General features: G+C 30.3%; 2 protein-coding genes across 2 annotated transcripts; both read right to left on the bottom strand.

Moving 5' to 3' along the window:
- Nucleotides 1–1,628: 1,628 nt before the first annotated feature.
- Nucleotides 1,629–10,729, bottom strand: LOC137808820 (uncharacterized). The gene is made up of 6 exons (XM_068610101.1): nt 10,590–10,729; nt 8,657–9,322; nt 7,091–7,431; nt 4,366–4,489; nt 2,265–2,918; nt 1,629–2,173 (listed from the first exon to the last, which is right to left on the bottom strand). Exons 1-6 carry the CDS (start codon nt 10,659–10,661, stop codon nt 1,829–1,831), a joined length of 2,202 nt encoding a protein of 733 aa, XP_068466202.1. The 5' UTR covers nt 10,662–10,729; the 3' UTR covers nt 1,629–1,828.
- A 4,037-nt stretch (nt 10,730–14,766) lies between these two features.
- LOC137806145 (alpha,alpha-trehalose-phosphate synthase [UDP-forming] 6) lies at nt 14,767–19,653 on the bottom strand. Its single transcript, XM_068606116.1, has 3 exons — nt 16,428–19,653; nt 16,058–16,331; nt 14,767–15,217 (listed from the first exon to the last, which is right to left on the bottom strand). The coding sequence occupies exons 1-3, from the start codon at nt 18,431–18,433 to the stop codon at nt 14,912–14,914; spliced, it is 2,586 nt and encodes an 861-aa protein (XP_068462217.1). The 5' UTR covers nt 18,434–19,653; the 3' UTR covers nt 14,767–14,911.
- Nucleotides 19,654–22,285: the final 2,632 nt, after the last annotated feature.

The following is a 22,285-nucleotide window of genomic DNA, read 5'->3' as shown; positions in this document are numbered from 1 at the left end:
GCAAACACAAACAACTCTCTACTTAGTTTTGTTGCAACATAAACTTATACTTAGATAAGAATCTTTCGTACCCATATGTTCATAATTTATAATATATAGTATCATATCATTGCCTATAAGAACATCACTTATAATTAATAATCATCATACCTTACTATTTAAACCTTACTCCAAATCATGCACATCTTGAATTATTAACTTGATCCATCAACAAAAGTTTTTAAACCCTAAAAGTAGTTTGTTTTATTTCTTTTATTAGGTATTTTAATTTTTGAAGACAACTTTTTTATATATTAGGTACTTTGTGTCATTCCATTTTTGAAAATATTTAATATTGGAAAGCAGGTTTTGTAGGGTTCATTTTAGTGTATCTCTTCTGAGATGATATAAACTACATGCTTTTTTAGAAGAAAAAAAAGTTAGAAAGGTGCTTTGATTTCATATATATCATTTATGATTTGTTGAAATTTTATTATGACTTAAGAAATTGGAGTAGACATTATCCAATTACTTAATTTGGTTCTCTCCAATCTCCTAAAATATTTGTTTTAATTTCTAAGTGTCCTAGGTAGTTTTAAGACCTTAAAAACAAACTTACTTTGGAGTGTTGGAAAGGTAATTGCCCGAGTGAATGACGAGGGAGATTTAAGCCTAAGCATGTTCCCAATAAGATTATATAATTTTTATTTTTTTAGCCATTTATAATAAAAGAGTTGAATTGGTGTTTTTTTATAGATAAAAACAAGTATTATATATAGAGAGGTTGATGTACTTTAACCCACATATTTATTTATAAGTGAAAAAAAGATTAAATCCAATTTCCAAAAACATCATACCTAAATATTTGCATAGCCACTTGGTTGTTTCTGGATCAATACATGCGTTATATAGCTAGAAAGGCGTGATTTGGTTATCTAGACTAGAGTGTAAGAAGTTGGTGTTGCAGTCATCTTTGCAAAATTGTGTAATTCAATCTTGTACGCGAAATATGTTTTTGAAATTGTATGTTCTTGGGTAGTAATGAGTTCTGGCTTGGAGACATCTAGTCTTTTTTGTGTATATATGATTTGGAGCATTCCTTAATTGTCGCATTTTATTTAATGTAATTAGTGTGCAGAAAAAAAAAAACGTAAAATTGAGCTTGGACATTATTCTTTCGGATGGTCTAAGTGAGAGTTGTGTCTCAGATAAGATCTTTTTTAGGAGTTTAAACATATTAATGGTCATAATATAATTACATTTTGTACACATATCTCTTGTTAGTTTGTGTTTTTGTACTATGAAATATATATGTTTTTTATAAAGTTGTGAGACAGTTAAATATATATGAAATAAGACTTCTTAACTCTTAACTGTTGGTTCGTCAAGTAGTTATTAGTAGAGCATAGTTTTAGATTAACTTTTCTCATGATGTTGATTTTAAAACACAAGAGTATGTAGTTATCTTAGGTCTTATAGGTTTGGTTAAAGTCCTATTTGTTGAATTTTCTCTTTATAATAGAGTTGGAAAACTCATCAAATGTTTCATATTAATTTATTTATTATTTATCGATAAAATAAAATAAAAAATTCTGGGTTATACTAAAATCGAAGCATCCATCTGAGAAGTAGAAAGAAAATCTTGTGAATAGTTCTTAAATTATTGGAGTGCAATTATTGAAGAAAAAAACTTAGAAGAGAATCCATTTGAGGAAAAACAAAGTACAAAGATGAACCTGCTAGACTCACACCCACTCTGAAATAGAAGAAAAAAAACAACCATTACACCATCTAAGTTAACAAAAGCAAGATCAAACCATGCAAAACCTAAAAGATGGTTCAACTTTTGTCACTCCTTTTTCTTCAAAACAAGAAAAAGTTGAATTTTGTCCCTGTACTTTGTTTCCAGCAGTTGAGATTTGTCTAACAAGTGTTTGGTAAGGCGTTGGAACATCTGATGTGTGGGTTGGTTTCCAAAGTGTGTGATGAAAAGTGGTTCCATTGCAGCTCTGACATGAAGAATCCATTCTGGTATTACTTGGTCCATGCTCTTCAACCATGGTGCTGGATCTGTTAGCTCCATCCTTTCAATGCTAAACCTTCCATTCTTTTCTATCACCTTTTTCATCTCCTCTGGACTTGGTGCATAGTAAGGAAAGTTGAAGGAATCAACTTCACACTCTTCAAATACCCCCTATCAAAAACAATAATACTAGGGTTTAGTTACCATTCTGATATATATTATTGCTAAATATTATCAAAAGCAAGGTGATGATCATGATTACCTCCTTGGAAAGGTCCATTAGGATAGTTCCCATAGAATCAAATAGCATACCATTGATGATGTGAGAATGAGGCATGCCATGGGGAGCACCTTGCATGACTATGACCAACATGCCACCTGGCACAAGTTCCATAGCCCTAGCATCCAAGAACTTCCCTGCATCCACACCAAATTGATCTGCATATGCATCAACCACTTCCTTGGAAGCACTTGTGTAGTGAATTCTACCTTTGTTCTTCACCTCTTGCACCACTTCAGGTGCCTTTGACAGAAAATGGAGGGCATAAGATGAATATGCAAAGTGAATGGATGATTGGGGAAACAACAGATTGTAGAAGGAACCAGGAACCCCAGATGCAAAGTAGTTTCTGTCTTGAGGCAAAGAGCTGAAAAGGGTGTTGAAATCATTGGATGGTAGGTCATTGAAGAACACATGAAATTCTGGTGTTGTTTCAGAGTTTGAACATTGGCTTTGGTACTTGTTTTTGATGGCTTCAAGCACTTTCTGTGCACTCGTGAATGTGTTTGGACCAGTTGCACATCCCAAATCCGCCACACGAATGATCATGTTTGAAGCAGAAGCTAGGGTTTTCACATCCAGCTTCTTCTGGATTTCTTCCACAATCTTACTCTCTTCAACACTTGAACTTTGTTTCTAAACAAAAAAAACACCCACACCCTCTTAAAAATCTAAATTTAATGAAAATTTTACGTTTTTTTTGTTGCTAGACATAATAATATGAGACAAATATGTATATGGAAAATATAATAAAGTACTAAATATGCGATTATGAAGTTGTGTGGTGCCTCACTTAGGTCGAAAACTTTTATACTAGTTGCTGGAAACATGTTGGTGCTAATAATATTTTATTTGATTCAAGTTCCAATAATTATCTCCCAAATAAATTCTTCAATTTAGAAACAACAATTTGACATTTTTTTGCCCATTTTATTCGTTAGGAAAGTGAATGGTGAGAAAATTAATTATTAAATTTTGACAAAATGTAAATTAAAAATAGGAATTTAAAACTAATTTTATTTATGGTTTTTCTTGAAACAATGTAAAAACATTAATATTATTGTTTCACAGTTAATCTGTCAATCGAACTGATGTCTTTTTACATTTTCCTTTTCTAAAGTTACGTGAGACAGTGAAGAAAAATAAGAAATAATAATAAGTGAGGATGAAAAATATAAACTCTAAAAGGAAACTCAAAGATTGAAAAAAAAACAAAATAATTGATGTTTCTTGTCCTCTTATGAAGGACAAAGCAAATTAATAATTAATTAGCATGCTGATTAATTAAGCTCAACTTAATACAGAAAATCTTAACAGTAACATCAAAAAGTACATAAAGTGGCAATAATTAGTCTCGATACAAGGAATCAACATTCCATAGAAAACAAAGTACTCAAGATCATTGTTTAATACAAATCAAGACACAAACATCTTAGAGAAGATTTTTTTTCAGAGAAATCTTTAAATACATTTTAAAAGAAGAGTAATTAAACATTCTGACTTTTTTTCTTTGATTCAACTAAATGTTTTGATTTTCGTTAACAACTAAATTTGCTTCTGCATGTTTTTTTTTTCTGATTAGTGTCTTGATTTGTGGACTTGTTTGTTTTTTATCTAAGAGTCTTCGATAGCTTTGAGTAGGTGAATTTTGTGGTGTTTTCTTTAATTGTTCTTATTGCTAGCTTTGAGTAGGTGAATTTTGTGATGTTTTCTTTAATTATTCTTATTGCTTTTGAATTGACAGTTTTTTGGTGAGTTTGTAGGATATCTTTTCTAAAAAGAATTGTTTTGTAAAAATGTTGAAATATCCCTAAAATAGTACATATATTTTTTCTTGGTCGATAAAAAAAAACACTTTTTCAAATTTTCTTCCCATAAATTCTTGGTATTTTCCTATAAAATTTGTCTTCTAAGTTTCAAATTCTTAAATGACACATCAATAAATGCATATATATATATAGTCATGAACCTTGGAAACAATGAGATCTATGTATTTAGAGTGTAGCTTTTTGAACCTCCAAAAAGGTTAGTAATTATTTTATTTATCTTTGATAGTTGATGAATGGGACATTGAAGTGTGTACCTGAAAGTAGGAGTTTTTGGAGTAGCTGAATGTTCCACTTCCCCCATTTGGTGGTAATGTATTGATCGCCATTTTCACTCTCTCATCTTCAGAAATTTGGTGTGATAGACGATCCATGAAGACTCTGCCATTACACTGATCCAGACAAGAGTTTATATAGAATTATGTTGAGATGGTGTGGAACCACCACCACCATAGAAACATGCATTAATGTAATCTCAAGTTTATTTACCCTTTTCTCCTTTCATGGTTGTCTCAGGAACTTCAGATTCACTTTTAAAGATAAATTAAAGTATATATAAAGGCATAAAAAATGGCATTCTTGTGGCTTTAGGTTCAACCCTTTGGGACCATTGTTTGTGCCATCATGACCTGGTTAAGAATACTATAATCATATGGCTATTTGTTGAAACTTCAGATCAATGGCTATTCCTTTTCAGTAATTGAGTAAGGAAGGATGTTTAAAATAATAGAATATTACTGTCTATAATGATATCTTGATCTTGAAACGATTTAATGTTTTAGTTTATTAAGAATGATCGATATAGATAATATTTTTTTTTTCTTTTGAAATCCAACTAGACGTTGATCAAGACAATTTCTGTTAAAAAGCTATGGTCGTAGAGGAGTTAAATTATTGATACCCTCAATTAAGTCGGGAAGAGAGAGATTTATTGGGAGACGTTTCCTCAATTAAAAAATGTTTTTTTTTTATTCTGATATTTTCTTCTAGGCATGGCTAAGTGTTCAACAATTTAAAGTCTGAGTTTTAATACGAATTGTAAAAAATAGGTCAAATACATGAGAAAAGATGGTCAAATACAAAGGTTTTTACTAACTCACAAAAAACACTTCTAATGCAGCTCGAAGGTTGTATAGCACTTGTAAAAAAAAATTTATTCATATCTTCATCTTGATTCCTTCTTATAGATCTTCAAAGATAACCATTGCTTCAAAAAAAAAATGTTAAGATCTAGTAACATTGTCAACTACAAAGATCTTACATTGCATCTCTTCCAATATGTTTACTAGAAGCTTAATATGGGTTTTGATACGAATGAGCTTCTCTTTGAAAAAAAATAACATATAAAACAATAATAAGACTTAAATGAGCTTCTCTTTGAAAAAAAATAACATATAAAACAATAATAAGACTTAAATGAGAATATTATGTTTCAAATTGTTTCCCTTTTGAGTTTCTATATAAACGTTTTAAAGATATATTCTTTCTATATAAAATATATTTCCATATTTGTTTCTTTCAAAGTATATATGTGTTTCTTATTTTGATAGATAATTTCGATTAGTTATCAAAACATTTTTGTGATTAGAAATTTGATTATGTGCTTTGATTTTAGACAACATTGTTATTATATGTTAGACAATAACAAGAACTTTGTCTGATGCACTTTATCTATTAATACATATTTATTGAAGTAATCTAAATTTTGAAAAAACCTATCTGAAGCTTTACTTTTATATTAAATTAAATTATCTATAAGAATTAGTCAAAACTCTTCTTTCAAAAGTAATCAAGCATAACGCATTTCGTAAAAAAAAATCAATATTTATTAAATTAAAATAACAGATATGAAAGCGTTATATACTTTCTGCTCCTTCATTTGCTTGACTCACGTTAGGTTAAAATGAAAGTTTAAAAAAAAAAATTATCTTCTTAAGTGTTTAATTTAGATTATGTGGCATGTCTACTAAAAGTTAGAAAAACTACCAACTTATCACTCAAAGTTGATTTTAAACATAAATAATAAATAATAAGTAATCATAGTAACTAAATTTAGTGAAAAAAAATAATTAGTTATTATATTAACTAAATTAGATACTATTTTAGAGATTAAAAAATTATTATTATCTAAAATAGTTTTTATTATTAATAAAAAATTATTTCTAAAATTATTTTTAAATTGGTATCTAAATTAATTATCAAGATTTTAGCTATTAATATTTTAGATTATAAATTATTTTCTAAAAGACTAATAAAAACTAATTTAGAATAACAATTTAGAAACTATTTTATAAACTTTTATTAATAATAAAAAGTACTTTAAATACCAATAATTTTTTTAGTTTATAAAATTATCTTTAATTTAGTCAAATAATAACTAATTATTGTAGACTTTAAAATTACACTACAAGAAAACCATGAAATAGAAACCAATTTTTAGAGACCAAAATAATTAGTTGCAATAAGTAACTAAATTAGAGACCATCTTAGAAACTAAAACAAAAGTTGGTTTCTAAATTAGTTTCTATTATTAAATAGTTTTTAAATTGGTATCTAATTAGCAACCAAGGTTTTAGAGACCAAATTTAGAAACTAAATAATTGGTAGTTAAAACTTAGTTGTTATTTAGATACCAATTTAAAAATTATTTAACAATAATAGAAACTAATTTAGAAACCAATTTTTGTTTTAGTTTCTAAATGATTTCTAATTTAGTTACTATTGCTACTAATTATTTTAGTCTCTAAAAATTGGTTTCTATTTCATGATTTTCTTGTAGTGTTAATTTATATTTAATAACTTTTTTGTAAAGACTGTATTAAAAAGAACAAACATTAAGACATTAAATCAAATTTTATAATTCAAAATCACAAAATTATTGAAAGAAATTTCAGTGTACATCAAATTGTGACATAGGAGGTGAGACATTATTTGAAATCTTGCAAGGCTGTTTCTGAAGCAACATGAAGAAAGCACACTTACTCCTTTCTCTGTAGTACAACAAAAAGTTGTGTTTTGTCTCTGTATTTTGTTTCTAGTACTTGAACTTTGTCTAACAAGTGTTTGGTCAAACGTTGGAACATTTGATGAGTGACTTGATTTCCAAAGTGTCTGCTGAAAATTGGGTCCATTACAACCCTCACATGTGTTATCCAATCAGGTATTAGTGTTTGTATGTTCTTTAACAATGGCATTGGATTTGTTAACTCCATTCTTTCAATGCTAAATTTCCCATTCCTTTCCACCACCTTTCTCATCTCCTCTGGACTTGAGGCATAGCATGGAAGATTGAAGGAATCAATTTCAGATTCATCAAACAACCCCTGTCAAAAAAATGGCATATTAAGGTAAGGTTTATCCAATTTTATAAGTTTTCTTTAAGCCATAGTTCAGTCCATCTATCAATATTTAACCACAAAATTGGTTTATAAAATTACTTTTTTCTACTACTCCACTATACAAAGGTTAATTAGTTAGTATTTTTTAAATTTTTTAATTAATTTTATAATAAATATTTGCTTGCATATATTTAGGATTTAGTGATAGATTTGGAATTGTAAAAAATTAGCATGAAAAAACTTCAAATGCTCGAAACGAGATAACGAAGGTCGTGGGCAATCCCCAAAGGGAATTGGGGTCGACTAAAATTTCAAAAAATCCACCATTTACTATTATTTTTTTAATTTTAAGTATTATTTAGGTATTTTTCAGGTATTTTAAGCTTTTAGTTCCCATACTCTCACTTGTCATAAAATTCTGAAATTCAGTATGATGTTTTCTAATATAAATTAGATATGTATTAAACCATTATGATTATAATACATTTAAAAATTTATTACTCGTACATTACATAGAAAGATAGGGTCTTTTCTTTGTGTTTTTAAGGGAAAGGGTCTTTTCTTTGTGTTTTTAAGGGAAGTGCTATGCAAAGTTTGAACTCTTTTTAGGGGGTTTGGGACACTTTTGTTTTGTCCTAAGCTAAAAACTGGTTGTTTTTCTTTTTTCTTGTATACAGATTGGGATACCCCTAAAGTATCCCTTTAATTCATTTTTATTCTTTGCCGGAAAAAAAAAACATAATATTATGTGTTCTAACATAAAATCTTATTATTTCAATGCTTATTCTGGATATAACATGTTGAGAGGGAGAGGAGATACAAATGCAAAGAAACTCACTTAGATGTATCTTAAGCTTAAGGTAACCATGTATAACACTTTAGGATAGATGAATTATTAGAATGACATAAAACTTTTTCATATATTTATAGAATTTTTTGAAGAATATTATATATACTAATTTATTGTAGGTAGACTTTCATATATAAATTATGATACGATGGTTTCTGAACCGTCTTTATATGACATTTTTAACCGTGATTAAAGCACTATTATGCACCGGTGAGAATAAGTGAAAAAGTAGTTATATAGAAAACCTGATAATTGATTCATATTATATAGGTATGTATAAGGGTTGAACCACCTCTTAAGTGATTCCTGTCATTCAATCCTTATTGCTGATAAAAAAAAGTGAAAAAGTAGTATAATTACCTCCTTAGAAAGGTCTATGAGAATAGATCCCATGCAATCAAATAGCATGCCACTTGCGACCTCAGAATAAGGCATGCCATTAGGAACACTTGACATGACTATGACCAACATGCCACCAGGGACTAACTCCATAGCCCTAGCATCCAAGAACTTTCCAACATCCTCACCAAATTGAGTTGCATATGCATCAACCACTTCCTTGGAAGCACCTGTGTGGTGAATTCTACCTTTGTTCCATGCAGGACTGTTCCTTTCTTGCACCACTTCTGGTGACTTTGAAAGAAAATGGAGGGCCAAAGTAGAGTATGCAAAATGAATACATGACTGGGGAAACAAACGATTGTAGAAAGAACCAGGAACCCCAGCAGCAAAGTAGCTTCTATCTTGGGGCAAGGAGGTGAAAAGGGTGTTGAAATCATTGGATGGTAGATCATTGAAGAACACATGAAATTCTGGTTCTGTTTCAGTGTTTGGACACTGGCTTTGGTACTTGTGTTTGATGCCTTCGATCACATTTTGTGCATTCATGAAGGTGTTTGGACCAGTGGCACACCCCAAATCCGCAATACGAATGATCATGTTGGAAGCAGAAGCTAGTTTATTCACATCCAGCTTCTTCTGGATTTCTTCTTCTATCTTACTCTCAACAACACTTAAATTTTGTTTCTGCAAAACATTTTTTTTTTTTTACGGACAATGATACATTGACAACTCATTTTTTATACAACCACATTATAACTCTCAATACTATTATTTAAATATTTTTTGTATCATTTAATTTCAAACTTATCCTTTATCATATATATTTATTTCTAAATTCATCACATCAAGAATCGTATACAACTCTAAACTATCATCTCCTTTTTTTCACATCTCTGATTGGAGATTCCACATCGACTAAAAATCAAAGTCTTCCATTGTATATAAATGGATGCAAATCTCAACTTCATGAGTTAGTTTTACGGGATAAGTTATGCTTAAAGTTTACTTTGTAATATCTTTGTATAATGATTCTTTTAATATTTGAAACAAATATATTTTTTATATCATTCAATATTTTAAGTTAAAGTGTGTTTTTTTTTTTAGAAAATCATTAGCAAAACTTTTACACAAAAAGTACATCTCAAAAAACGTAAAAAGTATGTTAACTTCCAATACTTGACTTTTGTTTTCACAAATAAATATACCTAAAGTGTAATTTGAACTGGATTAAACCTTAAAATTTAACTTGTTTGCAAATAATTGCAAAGGTTGAAATTCATTTATAAATGAAGAACTTCCAATATTTGTTTATAAGGAAAAATAAATAAAATAAATTTCTTCATTTAAAAAACTTCTCAACTAACTTCAAAATGCTTATCATTAACTTACAAATAATTTTAGAAATATTGAGAAAGTGGGTAGGTGCACTTACACTTTGTCTTGAAGAATTGATGGGTGTTTCAAGTTTTATTAATTAATTAATTAATAAAATTAATTAATAAAATATATATATATATATATATATTATAAATAAAAAGAGAATTATAAGCTTACAAACTTTTTTTTCAAACTGCTGGTGGCTTTGTAAGTTATGGCTTCTTCAGTCTGTCTTTTGTATATCTTTCATATATGTTTTTATATAAATTAAAATATCTCTTGAATATTCATTTTAATTTATTATTTTTTGTTAATAAAAAAATCTTTTTTTTTCATTTTCTTCTTCTCTATGTATAGAGATGCATGCATGTTGATAAGTCCTTAATGAACACCACCATGCATGAATTAACTTTGCATATTTATCCATAAACCATCAAAATAAAGACATCTATAATTTAGATCCTAACTTTGTAGCTGTTATTGGCCCTTCCAAATTTCAAGCTCTAACCCTAAAACTTTGTAGTTTATTTTATTTTTTTCTTAGTTTTGTTGATGAAAAGGTTGGTGTGTGTACCTGAAAGTAAGAATTTTTGGAGTAGCTGAATTCACCAGTGCCTCCATTTGGTGCTAATGCCTTTATCACCATTTTCACTTTATCTTCTCTGCAAATTTTGTTTCATCGATAACTCATGAAGCATTTCTTTCATATAATGGAAGAGTGTAGTTGAAAGACATAAATAAAAAATTATTTTATGTGTCATAGTTAACTGAAAATAATGTTTTATGAACATGTTGAACTTTTTTTATCCTTTTCATATACGTAAACAAAATGTTCCTTATCCAAGATAATTTAAAGTAAAGCCATCAAAAATGACATTTCCTCAAACTTCAAAAATATAAGAGATTTGTTTGGTTTACCTACAACCCTGGACCCAACGTGACACTGTGTTGTTTGACAAATACTAGGTTAAGTGATTTAGAATTTAAATTTTTATATTTGTATGAAAAAAAAAATCAATTATTCTTGTATTATATACAAAATTTCTATGCATTGTATCATTGAAAAAAATTCAAATTGCATTAATCGACGTTGTTAAGGTTATCTGGAATTGGACTTGTGAAGGCAAGGGAAAAACAAAATAAAAACAATTTATACAATGTTTCTTTTGTTTATACATTTTGTCATATAAAAGTTAATATTTCATTTTCTATGATTTGTTGGAACATTGACTTTGTAAATAAAAAAAGGTTCCGATTATATAGTTATGCAAGCATAGAATCTCAATTAGGTAATCACTCCACGTGTTATTTATCATTTGACACGTTTAAAATTTTATTATAAAAAACATAAAATATGAACATGAAGGAACCGAATTGGTTTGTGATAATGTTTTAAGGATTGCTTCTTTCTGCAGTTCCATAATTTCTTGTGCCACCCATAAGTTTTTTAATTCTAAAAATATTTTTCTTTAATATTTTAAATTATGTAATCTGGAAGTCTTTTGTGATTAGTTTCTGGATTATATAATCCAGAAGCCTTTTTTTCAAATGTTTGATTAACTTCCAGATTACATAATCCGAAAGTCTTTTCTGGATTAAGATTAGCTTCTGGATTATGCAATCCAGAAGTCTTTTTTCAAATGTGTGACAGATTACATAAGTCATAGACTTATCTCAAATTCAAAAAAGACTTCCAGATTTCATAAATCTAAAGAATACTTATGGATTCAAAAACATCTTCCAAGATTAAGAGGGTGGCACAAAAGGATAAAAGGGTATTTCTATATTTGGTATGGAGGTGACACAAGAAAGTATGAAGGTGCAGGAAAAATCAGTCTGTTTTCAGTTTAAGTTTTAGTTTTGGGCTTCTATTTAGTCTTTTGGGCTTAGTTTTTTGTTGGGCTGTGGGCCTCTTTTTGTTTTCTGCTGGGCCTCTTTTTTCTTGTTTTTTTTTATACGGGATCTTGTGCATATGTGTATAAGTTTTTTTTTTCTTCTTGGAGCGTTTATCTTGAAAGCACAAAAAGGTGTCAAACTATTTGTAATTGTAACTTTCACATTTTATTATTAGAGATTATATTCATAACATACAAATCTTATTTTATAAACTTATGTTACTAAAATTATTTAGAGTCTATTAACGATTTCTTTATTGATTAAAAAAATAAATACATATATATATATATATAAATATCATATATTAAATTACTTATAATAGTCAACTTATTTTAAATTAATTATTTTTCTTTTTTATCGATAAATATTAGTAATTAAAGTATTAACTTTTTGTTAAAAAAAAGTAAAGTGCCCTATCTCGTATTCTCTCTCATCCATTTCTTCCATAAAACAACTTTATCCCTTATTATTTCATTAATGAACTTTATTTCGGATTAATATTTTTCTCTAGATATTATTATTAACACTCTTCTCTTTTTTCTAAAATGGCTTTTCATACATAACTTTCCTCTTTAAAAAAAGTAACTATTGAGAAGAATATTATGGTGGGGGAAAAATATGGTTAACGTTAATTTTCTACAAGTGGAAGCAATAAGAAACTAATGAAACTGATATTAAATTTTAAAAATCACTAAGTCTTTTTGTCCTAATAAAAAAAATTATTTTACACATATTAATATATTAATAAGATAAAAATATTTCATAATATATCAATAAAATAACAACATTTTATAAAGACAAATCTTGTCGGTCGTATAGAATTAAATTAAACTTAAAATTTACTTCTCAATATGATATTAAAGTTTTTTTATAACCTATAATAATGAAAGTTCATATATCTGATTCGAATTATTGTCACATCATTCATAAATATACGTCTTATACATAAAATAAAAACATTTCATAATCTAAACATACTTAATATTCATTTCTTAAAAAAATTATTCAACTGAAAAAAAAAGTTTATATTAAATGTATATTGAGTGGACCAACTACATAAATGTATGCTTTGATTCATACACAAGGCTTTTGAGCTTTGCCAACGACAGTATCCTAACTTTCGTTAACAATACCAAGGTCGCATTAATTTCCATTAATAAAGTTAAATTAGGTATAATTATCCTTCTAACCATTTACAAACAATACTAGGTGTTTAGATATTTGGATTATTAGATCCATATATTTAAAAAAATTAATCGAACTAATTAAATTAGTTATGATTTTTAGACTAATCTAATTGAATCCGAGTCAAACTAATTAAACTCGAGGATGATTAACTTTAATATTGAATTTACAACTTATAAATATAATTATTTTAAATAAATAAAAAATATTTTTTCTGTTATTAATTATCATGTACATAATTTTATAAATTCGTATATTTTTTGTTATCATTTTCATTATTGTTTATTTTGTACAAGTGAACTATATCTAATATATTATTTATATGTTCTCAAAACAAAATTTTACGTATTTATAATTATAAGTTATTAGTTCGAATTTTATTTTGTTCACAACCCACCCTAAACACTTTTAATTCAACATAAAATGTGTTTTGTAAAGATTTACATTAAAATGCATTGAAAAACACATGTGTTGAAGAGTATTAATAAAAAAAATTAAAATGTATTTTAAATTCTTCAACTAATGTTCTAAGCACACTAAAAAAATATTTAAGGAAAGAAATTCTCCACGTGTATTTTTTTCTGTTCACAAATTTATAACTAATACCTTACTTTAAAAAAATAAAATCATTGTCCCATAAATTCATGAATCAATAATATCTTACCTTGTTTATTAGGTGGTCCAACATAGTATAGTATTATTATATTATTATACAAATGAGACAAACACTTGTACCCAAAAAAATGAGACAAATAATCTTCTAAAATTTCAAGTAACTCCTCTCGATTCAACCACTATGAATACTTCAAGAAAATTTGGGCAAAATTAGGCACATTAAAGAAGTGTTGATCCTCTAAAAGTCTCAAACTTCAACAAATGTAACACATGGTTCATTCAACAATGATAAAAAAAAACAACTTGCTATTGCAATAAAAAAAATATTATAAAAACTATTGGATCATATTTCAACACCCCTATTAATAATTTTGTCCTTTTTGACTATTTTAAAATATTATAAATAATTATAACTTTCTATTTCAGACAAGAGTGTAACAATCTTAAACCCAGAACAATCTTAAACCCAGAACATTTAAGATTACCAAGAAGTATGTTCTTAACCTAATCCAGAACATTCAAGACGATCTTAAACCCAGAACATTCAAGATGACCAAGAAGTATGTTCTTAACCTAATCCAGAACATTCAAGATGACCAAGAAGAAGTATGTTCTTAACCTAATGTATAGTCTATTTCTTGTGTGTTCTCTAATATATACTACAATGCTTTTAACCTCTTGTATAATTTATCTCTTATCTCTTGTGTACTCTCTAATATATACTTGATTTTGTATTAAATATTGTTTTTTGTCCAAGGTTAATAATCTTTCTTATTTTACCCATTATCACAGTTATGACAAATGTGTAAGTTAACTTAATTTTACATAGGAAGTAAAGGTAGATATGAAAAAATATACATGATGTTAGCAATACCATTTCACAGCTTCATGTTCACATCCTAGCATCAATGGTTGAAAGGAATGCAGAACAAGAGTTGATGGCTTGAAAGAAACCAGTTATATGTACAAGTTTTCCTGATAGAAATCAAGCATTTTAAGGAGCAGAATCCGATACAGAACTTCTCTCAGTAACAAGGATAATTTACATGGAAATATGAAGGAAACCAATAACATTAGTTGTGTATATATTAAGATTTAAGAGCAGCACAACTGAGCCTACATTTCTCAAGGACAAAATAAAGCAAGCACAATAACAGTAATATAGTAATAGTAATAATACCTCTCACCATCACCACCATCTTAACAAACTATTTGCTCTGAAGAAAATGAAACTATTTGCTCTGAAACACAGGCTAAGCCTTGGAGCAATCTCACTATTTCAGTGGTATCATCCAGATAGTACTTAGCCTTACTGGGTTTTCGACAAACGGTGCAGGCAAAAACCTCGGCTCGCGGAGCGATTGGCCCGCCCATTGAGCTGGTGATCACCTCAAACATGTCTTCATCAGACCTGTCATCTCCTATGCACAAAACAAAATCAGGGCACATTCCTTTTTCTTGCATGGCAGAAAGTAGGCGTTTGGCCACTAGTCCCTTGCTCACACCCTGCATCACCACATGTGTTTATTAGACGCTACAAGTAAAACAATAAAATAGATCCCATGTAAAACACTTGGAATTTCTCTAAAACAGAACCACAAAGAAAAATGAGCAAAACAAATCTTCCAAGAGTGAATCTACATTCTTTATGTCTTTTTTTTCAAAAGATTTCACGTCAGACATCACTATGAAACCTGAGACCACAAATTTCAACCATCATTTGTCACCACATGAAAATGAAGTATTATTAAAAAAAGAAAGGAAAGAAAGAAGAATCATTCACTATGTTTCCTTTTATGTTATTTAAAAAGATACAGGTGAAAAGAAGTTTAATACACTAACTAGTATCTACACATGAGTAATTCTAAATTGTGGCAAAAATTTCACTATCTGGCAAGCTTTCTTCCATCAACTCTTTGTCCTTTCTCCAATCTCTGATACCCAACTTTCTTTTACTTACAAATACTCCATTTGGCCATTAATATAAGACACTTCTAATATGAACACAAACCAATGAAACCAATTAATTTAGTTGAATTTAAAAAATATATATCACCAATGTAGCAGTTGACCTTCATTATTAACTAAACCCAAAATTCACTGAACAGATTACACTTAAAGTTGTGTTTTGCTCACAAATCCTACTGTGCCTTGATTGATCACTTCAACTACAATAATGATTTTCAAATGCCTTGATGAAATTTAGCTAACTTACAGACCAGGTTTTCATATGGGATTAATTGATGCACAAATATAAGTGATGAAGCTGCCACTGAAATCAATTTCCAAGAAATAAAATGAATATACAAATACAACTCATTCCTGGAAGTAGATTGTTGTACACACCTGTGGTTTAACCTCTACATTATTCTGCCCACTCTTGACTGTTACTGGTTCATTTGCAAGCACACTCTCAAGGTGATCAAGAAGTTCCTTAGCTTGGCATGATCCAAAGTCTGGATCTGCATCCTCATAGCACCAAACAAGTGCAGTCTCCTTGTCTTCAATGGTGGATCCATCAGTTGTTTCGGTATAAAGTTTCATTACAGGTTCTGCAATTTGTTTCCAACTACAGTCTGTTGCGGCAACATGTGTTTCCCACTCTTCATCTCGCTTCATTCTGAAACCATACATAATATATAAAGCTATGTTAACTATTAAACTATACCTAAAGAAAGCACCAATGTTCAAGAGGCAACATAGATAGGTGATTTACCTTAGAAAGTACCCGTGCTCAGCTGCAACTCCCAGATTCTCACAAGAAGAAAACCATTCTGAAAGCATCTTGCGGCTTCTAGCACTAACAAGGAAAACCACGTTGTTCTTATCTCTACACAAACTACTAAGAATTTCAATGGATTTACTGCTTGGACTCTTATCAATTGTGGATGATTGAGGCATCAGTGTACCATCATAGTCAAGAAGGATTGCTCTAGTTGTTGTCCGTTTGTATGCTGAAACTATGTGCTCCATTGAAAGCTTCTTGAAGTTTGGATCAAGTGCAACAACTCTAAAGCTTAATCCAAACCCAATCCCCCACCACCTTCTTCTCACATGATCACTGCAAGTCCTTTCCAAATCTTGCAAGAAGCTTCGAGCCCAGTACCCAACATCATGAGTACTAACATATCTATAATGCTTTTCATGCCTAAGCTCCTTCTCAGAATCAGCCATTTCCAGAGCAGAGTCCATTGCATCGGCTACTGCATCGATATTCCACGGGTTCACTCTGATTGCTCCACTTAAAGATGGGGAACAGCCAATGAATTCAGACACAACCAACATGCTTTTTTTCTTGGGAGATGAAGCTAGACCCAAAACTTTGTCCAACATTTCATTTCCTTGACGACTGATGATATATTCATAGGGTATGAGATTCATTCCATCCCTTACGGCAGTGACTAAACAACACTCTGCAACAACATAGTAAGCAACTCTCTCATAAAACTTGAGAGGCTCGTCTATCAGAATCACGGGATCATACCCGGGTTTCCCAAATGTTTCATTGATCCGTTTCACTGTGGCCTTTGTCTCTGCTTGCACTTCTTTCACATCCTTCCCCCGGCCTCTAGCAGGATTGGCTATCTGGACTAGCACCACCTTTCCCTGACAATCAGGGTGCTGAATGAGAAGCTGCTCCATGGCCAATAGCTTCAAACTTATTCCCTTGAAAATATCCATGTCATCCACCCCAAGCAACAGTGTTCTTCCTTTATCAGAAAACTGTTTGATGAGCTCACAAACTTTTTCTTCAGTCTGAGGCATCCTCAAAACAGATTGAAGCTGACCCAGATGAATACCAACAGGAAGAATCTTGATACTAACAGTTCTTCCATAGTACTCAATCCCAATATAACCTCTCTTTGATTCGTAGGTAAGGCCTAGCATCCGGCTGCAACAGGAGAGGAAATGGCGCGCATAATCAAAAGTGTGGAAGCCTATCAAATCCGAATTGAGAAGGGCTCTCAAGATCTCCTCCCTAACAGGCAATGTTTTATATATCTCTGATGAAGGGAACGGGCTGTGAAGGAAGAACCCCAATTTCACCCTGTTGAACCTCTTCCTCAAGAAAGTTGGTAACACCATCAGATGATAATCATGTATCCACACATAATCATCTTCAGGGTTGATAACTTCCATGATCCTATCTGCAAAAATTTTATTCACTGACACATAAGCTTGCCACAGTGACCTGTTGAACCTCCCACCAAGTTCTGGTGACAAGGGCAACATGTAATGAAACAGTGGCCACAACTGCTGCTTGCAGAAGCCATGGTAGAACTTGGTAAACTGGTCAGCTGGAAGAAAAGTTGGGACACACTTGAAGGTCTCAAGAAGTGTCTGTGAAACCTCATCTTGTTCACTTGGATGCACCTCCTCCTTAAGACATCCAACGTAAATAACCTCTATATCATCATCCCCTAACCCATCTTTCAGCTGAAGAAGGGCATTCTCATCCCACTCAAAACACCAACAACTCCTATTCCCATCTGGCCTCCTCTGAGCCCTTATAGGAAGCTGATTAGCCACCATGATTATCCGGTCACGGTGAGCCGAAGATGAAGACGGATCAGAGCACACACTGTCTACTGGGTCGTCATCAACATCTGATATCAACCCAGCCACGGTCATAATTCTTGGAATTCTCCTGTTCATGTAACCAAATGAAGGAGCCTCTCCAGAGGCCAACTCCAATAGGTTTGAATAGGATTTTGACACCATCCTTGTGCCTTCTAATTACTCACAAGGTCTCCAAATACATTAAATACCCACATAACAAACAAGTTTAATCCTCAATAACCACCACTATTCATGTCACAAACAAGGCCCAAAACACTTTTAACCAAAAGGGGTTTGCAAACCCAGATAAAAACCAAATGGATGAAGAACAAAAGAGAGCAGGGGTGAGCCACTGAACCCAAAAAGACTATCTTTTGAGCTGTGGGTCAACTAATACTGGTCCTGAATTGGGTGAAAGAGAAATTACACAGCATGAAATGGCAAGAGGTGCAGGTGGTGAATCTGTGATGAGTAACAATGAAGGGCATCAAAGGAGAGTGCAGAACTTGTCTGAGGATGAGCTTGGAGAAAGGGATCAAAGCAAGGGAGAGATGAAACATGTAGTTAACTAGCAATCCAAGTATCTGTGTGTATGTGTATGTGTGTGTGTGAGAGAGAGAGAGAACAAAAGGAATGGAATAGATTCAGATCACATAAACAGCTACAACAAGAAACAGCAACCAAACAACCCCCCAGAGATTGATGTCATAAATGGACTGAACTTGGAAGTCAGAACCAGATGGCCTAAAAGACCAAAGGAGCAAAGGAAAGATAAAAAACAAGGAACCCAAATGGAATTAACTAACAGTTCAAGAAAATTACCAGTTTGGCTGAGTCCTGAATTCCAATTTCACTTTCATTCAGTGAATGTAAAAAAAAAATTAGAATCCACATCCATAATTCATTCCATTCAACAAAAAAACCTTCTCCTTATAGAATAAAGCAAAATTAAAATAAAATATAGTAATAATAATATAAATTACTAAGAAAATAAAGAGAAAAAATCTTGAATTATCTTTTCGAAGAGCTTTCTCACTGATCCACAATGGCCACCCAACCCCATGATATCTCTTTCCACTGAGCCTAGACAGCATGCAACAGTGTGATACTTTTGGAAGCTCACTTGTTTTCGTGGGTCAACCACTAAAAACAACTTCTTTTTCTCTTAAAACTGCATTAATCAAAAACGAAAACTTCCAGAAAACTTCCTCACCTTTCGATTGCTCCACAGGACTTTCAAGTAATCAAAATCAACGGTTTCTAATCCGTGCCACACCGTTAGCCATGTATGTGGAAAGCAGCGTGTAACGTCTCATGAGTTCGTCCTTATCCTTTGTCCTTCGGCAAGTCCGTCACCGAGGATTATGTTTCGCGTGGGACCCACCTGCGAGGGTTGTCTGAAATTAGCTGCAAAGCTCGTAGGTCGCGCCACGTTTCGCGTGCTCATTGGCTGCTGTATCCTTCTGGACACGTGGCATGCTCCTAACCGTTCATCGCTGCATTGAGATTCGTCACTGTGTTTGATACTACTATATGTCATCCTAATCTTATGTCCCAGACATGAGTGTGGCACTCTGCTGCACCGCAAACAGCGTGAACCTTTTGTGGAGCCAATCAAAAATAGCCACATCATAAGAGTCCTCACCGTTGGTGACGTGGGAGAGTGTGATTGGTTGAGTATGGTATGAGAGGATAACCTTCAAATGGGAAAATGGAGCTTCTAATTCGGAGCCCCGACCCAGTGCAGTGGACAGCTGGATGTCACATTCAATACATGCCACGTCACTTGTGGGACCCAGATGCATTGCTCAATCCAAGAAACCATTACTTTCAAAAAAATAAATAAATATATATATATATATAATTTTAAAATAAGAATCTTATTTTTGTTCTTGACTTTGTGATACCATATTATAATTCTTAAAATTGGAAAAAAGTTAACTTTTGAAACTTAACTAGCTAATAATTATCTTAGTCTTAGCTTCTATTTGTTAAGATCATAAAGATAATTATATAAGAAGTTAAAATAATATTAATTATGCATGTCATAAATATTTTTAATATTGTTTTTTTTAAATTACTATAATATAGCTTCACTTATTTAGTATATTTTTCATTTTCAAATTTCATTTAATTTTTAACAAAAATTTGAAAATAAGTACATATTTGAACATTGATTAAAATTATGATATTCTAAAGTCTATTAAATAAATAAAATATTTTAAAATTTAAGAAAAACTGAAAAGTAATGATTATTTGATTCATCTCATTTGAAAAATGTTTCTCTTGTTCATTTTTTAAATCATTTTTAAATGAATTAAAAAATTGATACAATTATACAAAGTGATTTGAATTTGTTGGAATAATTTATGAACAAAAGGGTAAGAAATGTTAATAAGAATTATGAGAGGAGAGAATTGGGATTTATGAGCAGAGAAGAAAGAGGATTTAGAAAGACACGTGGTGTGTTCCTGGAAGGCCACGTGTCGATTATTTGTAAAACTTGAGAAAATTGAAAAGAAAGGACAAGAGGAACCGAACAGGGACAGAGCGGCAATTTCACAATTTTAAATAGTGGCGGATAAGCCTTTCAACTTGTCTTCGCTGTTTCTCACTGTAAAATAATAATAATAATAATAATAATTTAAATCATTATTATTATTAATAACAAAACCTTTTTTCGATGAAGATAAGGATCACCGTGTTTTGCTTAGGTGTGGTGCCGCTACACCAGAGACTATGCTCTCTCAGGCACCGAAACTCCCTGACAGTCAGATAGTTTGCAGAGATAGAATTATGTGTTTATAAGCAATGCAGACTGATCACACTGCACCAAAATTTAATAGATTTTAGTTTATATTTTTAATCTATGAGTTTATTTTAGTTATTCGGTTAAAATTATTTTTTTAAATTAAATAAAAATTAATTTTTATTATATTATTTAAATTATATAAATATATATAAACATTATAAGCTAAATTATTAATATTTAATTATAAAATATAATAAAATAATTTAATATTTATATAAGGTTCGGACACGTCTCTTAAATGATGTGTCTGTGTCATACACATCTATCAGACACTAACACTCCTAAGACATTCATAGGATAATGAAGTATTCAATTTAAAAAATATTTGTTGAATATCTAAAAATTCTTGTACGGTTTAGACACAATTTTAAAAATAACAAATACATTAATTTTTTAAAAATCTAAATTTATTATATAAATTTTTATTATAATTATAAAATAAAAAATAAACCTTTAAATCAACCATAAAAAAATATATTTGTGCATATAAATGTGGTTTATATAAATGTGCACATCAATATTTTGTGTGCAATACATTTCTAATATACATATATATTAATAAAAAATTGAAATAAAGAAGTAAAATTTAAAATAATTAATAAACTGATCCATTGATGAGATGGGTTAAGATTTTCCGTTCATTCTCCCTCCAATACTTGGAATATTAATGATGGGTAGGACCAATTTTTTTAATGATAAAATTAATTTTGACAGTAAAAAGTATGATTAGGGCTAAAATTACATTTCTAATTGTTTTTAATAAATTTATTAAAAAATTAAGAAAGTTGGTTTGAATATAAAAGAAAATGATTATATAGAATAAATTATTAAAAAAATAAGTAGTTTATTTTTATTATTGTGTTATTTAAATGTATGAGAAGTTTGATTTTTAAAAGTAAAATAAGTTGTTTCAAAACAAACAAACAGTTGAACTCTTTAAATGAGAAAATTTAATCTTTATCAGACACATGGGAATTTTAGAACAAAAAATTAAAATATATTATCTGTAGGTTTGGTGAAAGTACAAATATCTCTAATTTATAATATTTGTAAGAATTTTTTTTATAAGAATAGACTGTAATATTTTCCACAATTTTAAGAATTCCACAATTTTAAGAAGTTCACTGTTAGAAATATTCATATTTTGTAGGATTTTTTCAACCAATTTTGCTAGAGGAATTATAAAATCTATTTGAAAATTC

The sequence above is a fragment of the Phaseolus vulgaris genome, chromosome 3 (genome assembly GCF_000499845.2).
Source record: "Phaseolus vulgaris cultivar G19833 chromosome 3, P. vulgaris v2.0, whole genome shotgun sequence".
NCBI classification, from domain to species: Eukaryota; Viridiplantae; Streptophyta; class Magnoliopsida; order Fabales; family Fabaceae; genus Phaseolus; species Phaseolus vulgaris.
The sequence above is the reverse complement of the archived record's forward strand: the minus strand, read 5'-3'. Positions and strand labels throughout refer to the sequence as shown.

Excerpts from the sequence above, each read along its gene's own strand:
- LOC137808820 (XM_068610101.1), bottom strand. The coding sequence starts at position 10,661 with ATGGTGATAAAGGCATTAGCACCAAATGGAGGCACTGGTGAATTCAGC. Across the intron at positions 9,323-10,589 it reads CCAAAAATTCTTACTTTCAG|AAACAAAATTTAAGTGTTGT; the intron begins GTACACACACCA and ends AATGTTTTGCAG. Across the intron at positions 2,174-2,264 it reads TAATGGACCTTTCCAAGGAG|GGGGTATTTGAAGAGTGTGA; the intron begins GTAATCATGATC and ends TGTTTTTGATAG.
- LOC137806145 (XM_068606116.1), bottom strand. The coding sequence starts at position 18,433 with ATGGTGTCAAAATCCTATTCAAACCTATTGGAGTTGGCCTCTGGAGAG. Across the intron at positions 16,332-16,427 it reads GAGCACGGGTACTTTCTAAG|AATGAAGCGAGATGAAGAGT; the intron begins GTAAATCACCTA and ends GTATGGTTTCAG. Across the intron at positions 15,218-16,057 it reads ATGTAGAGGTTAAACCACAG|GGTGTGAGCAAGGGACTAGT; the intron begins GTGTGTACAACA and ends GTGGTGATGCAG.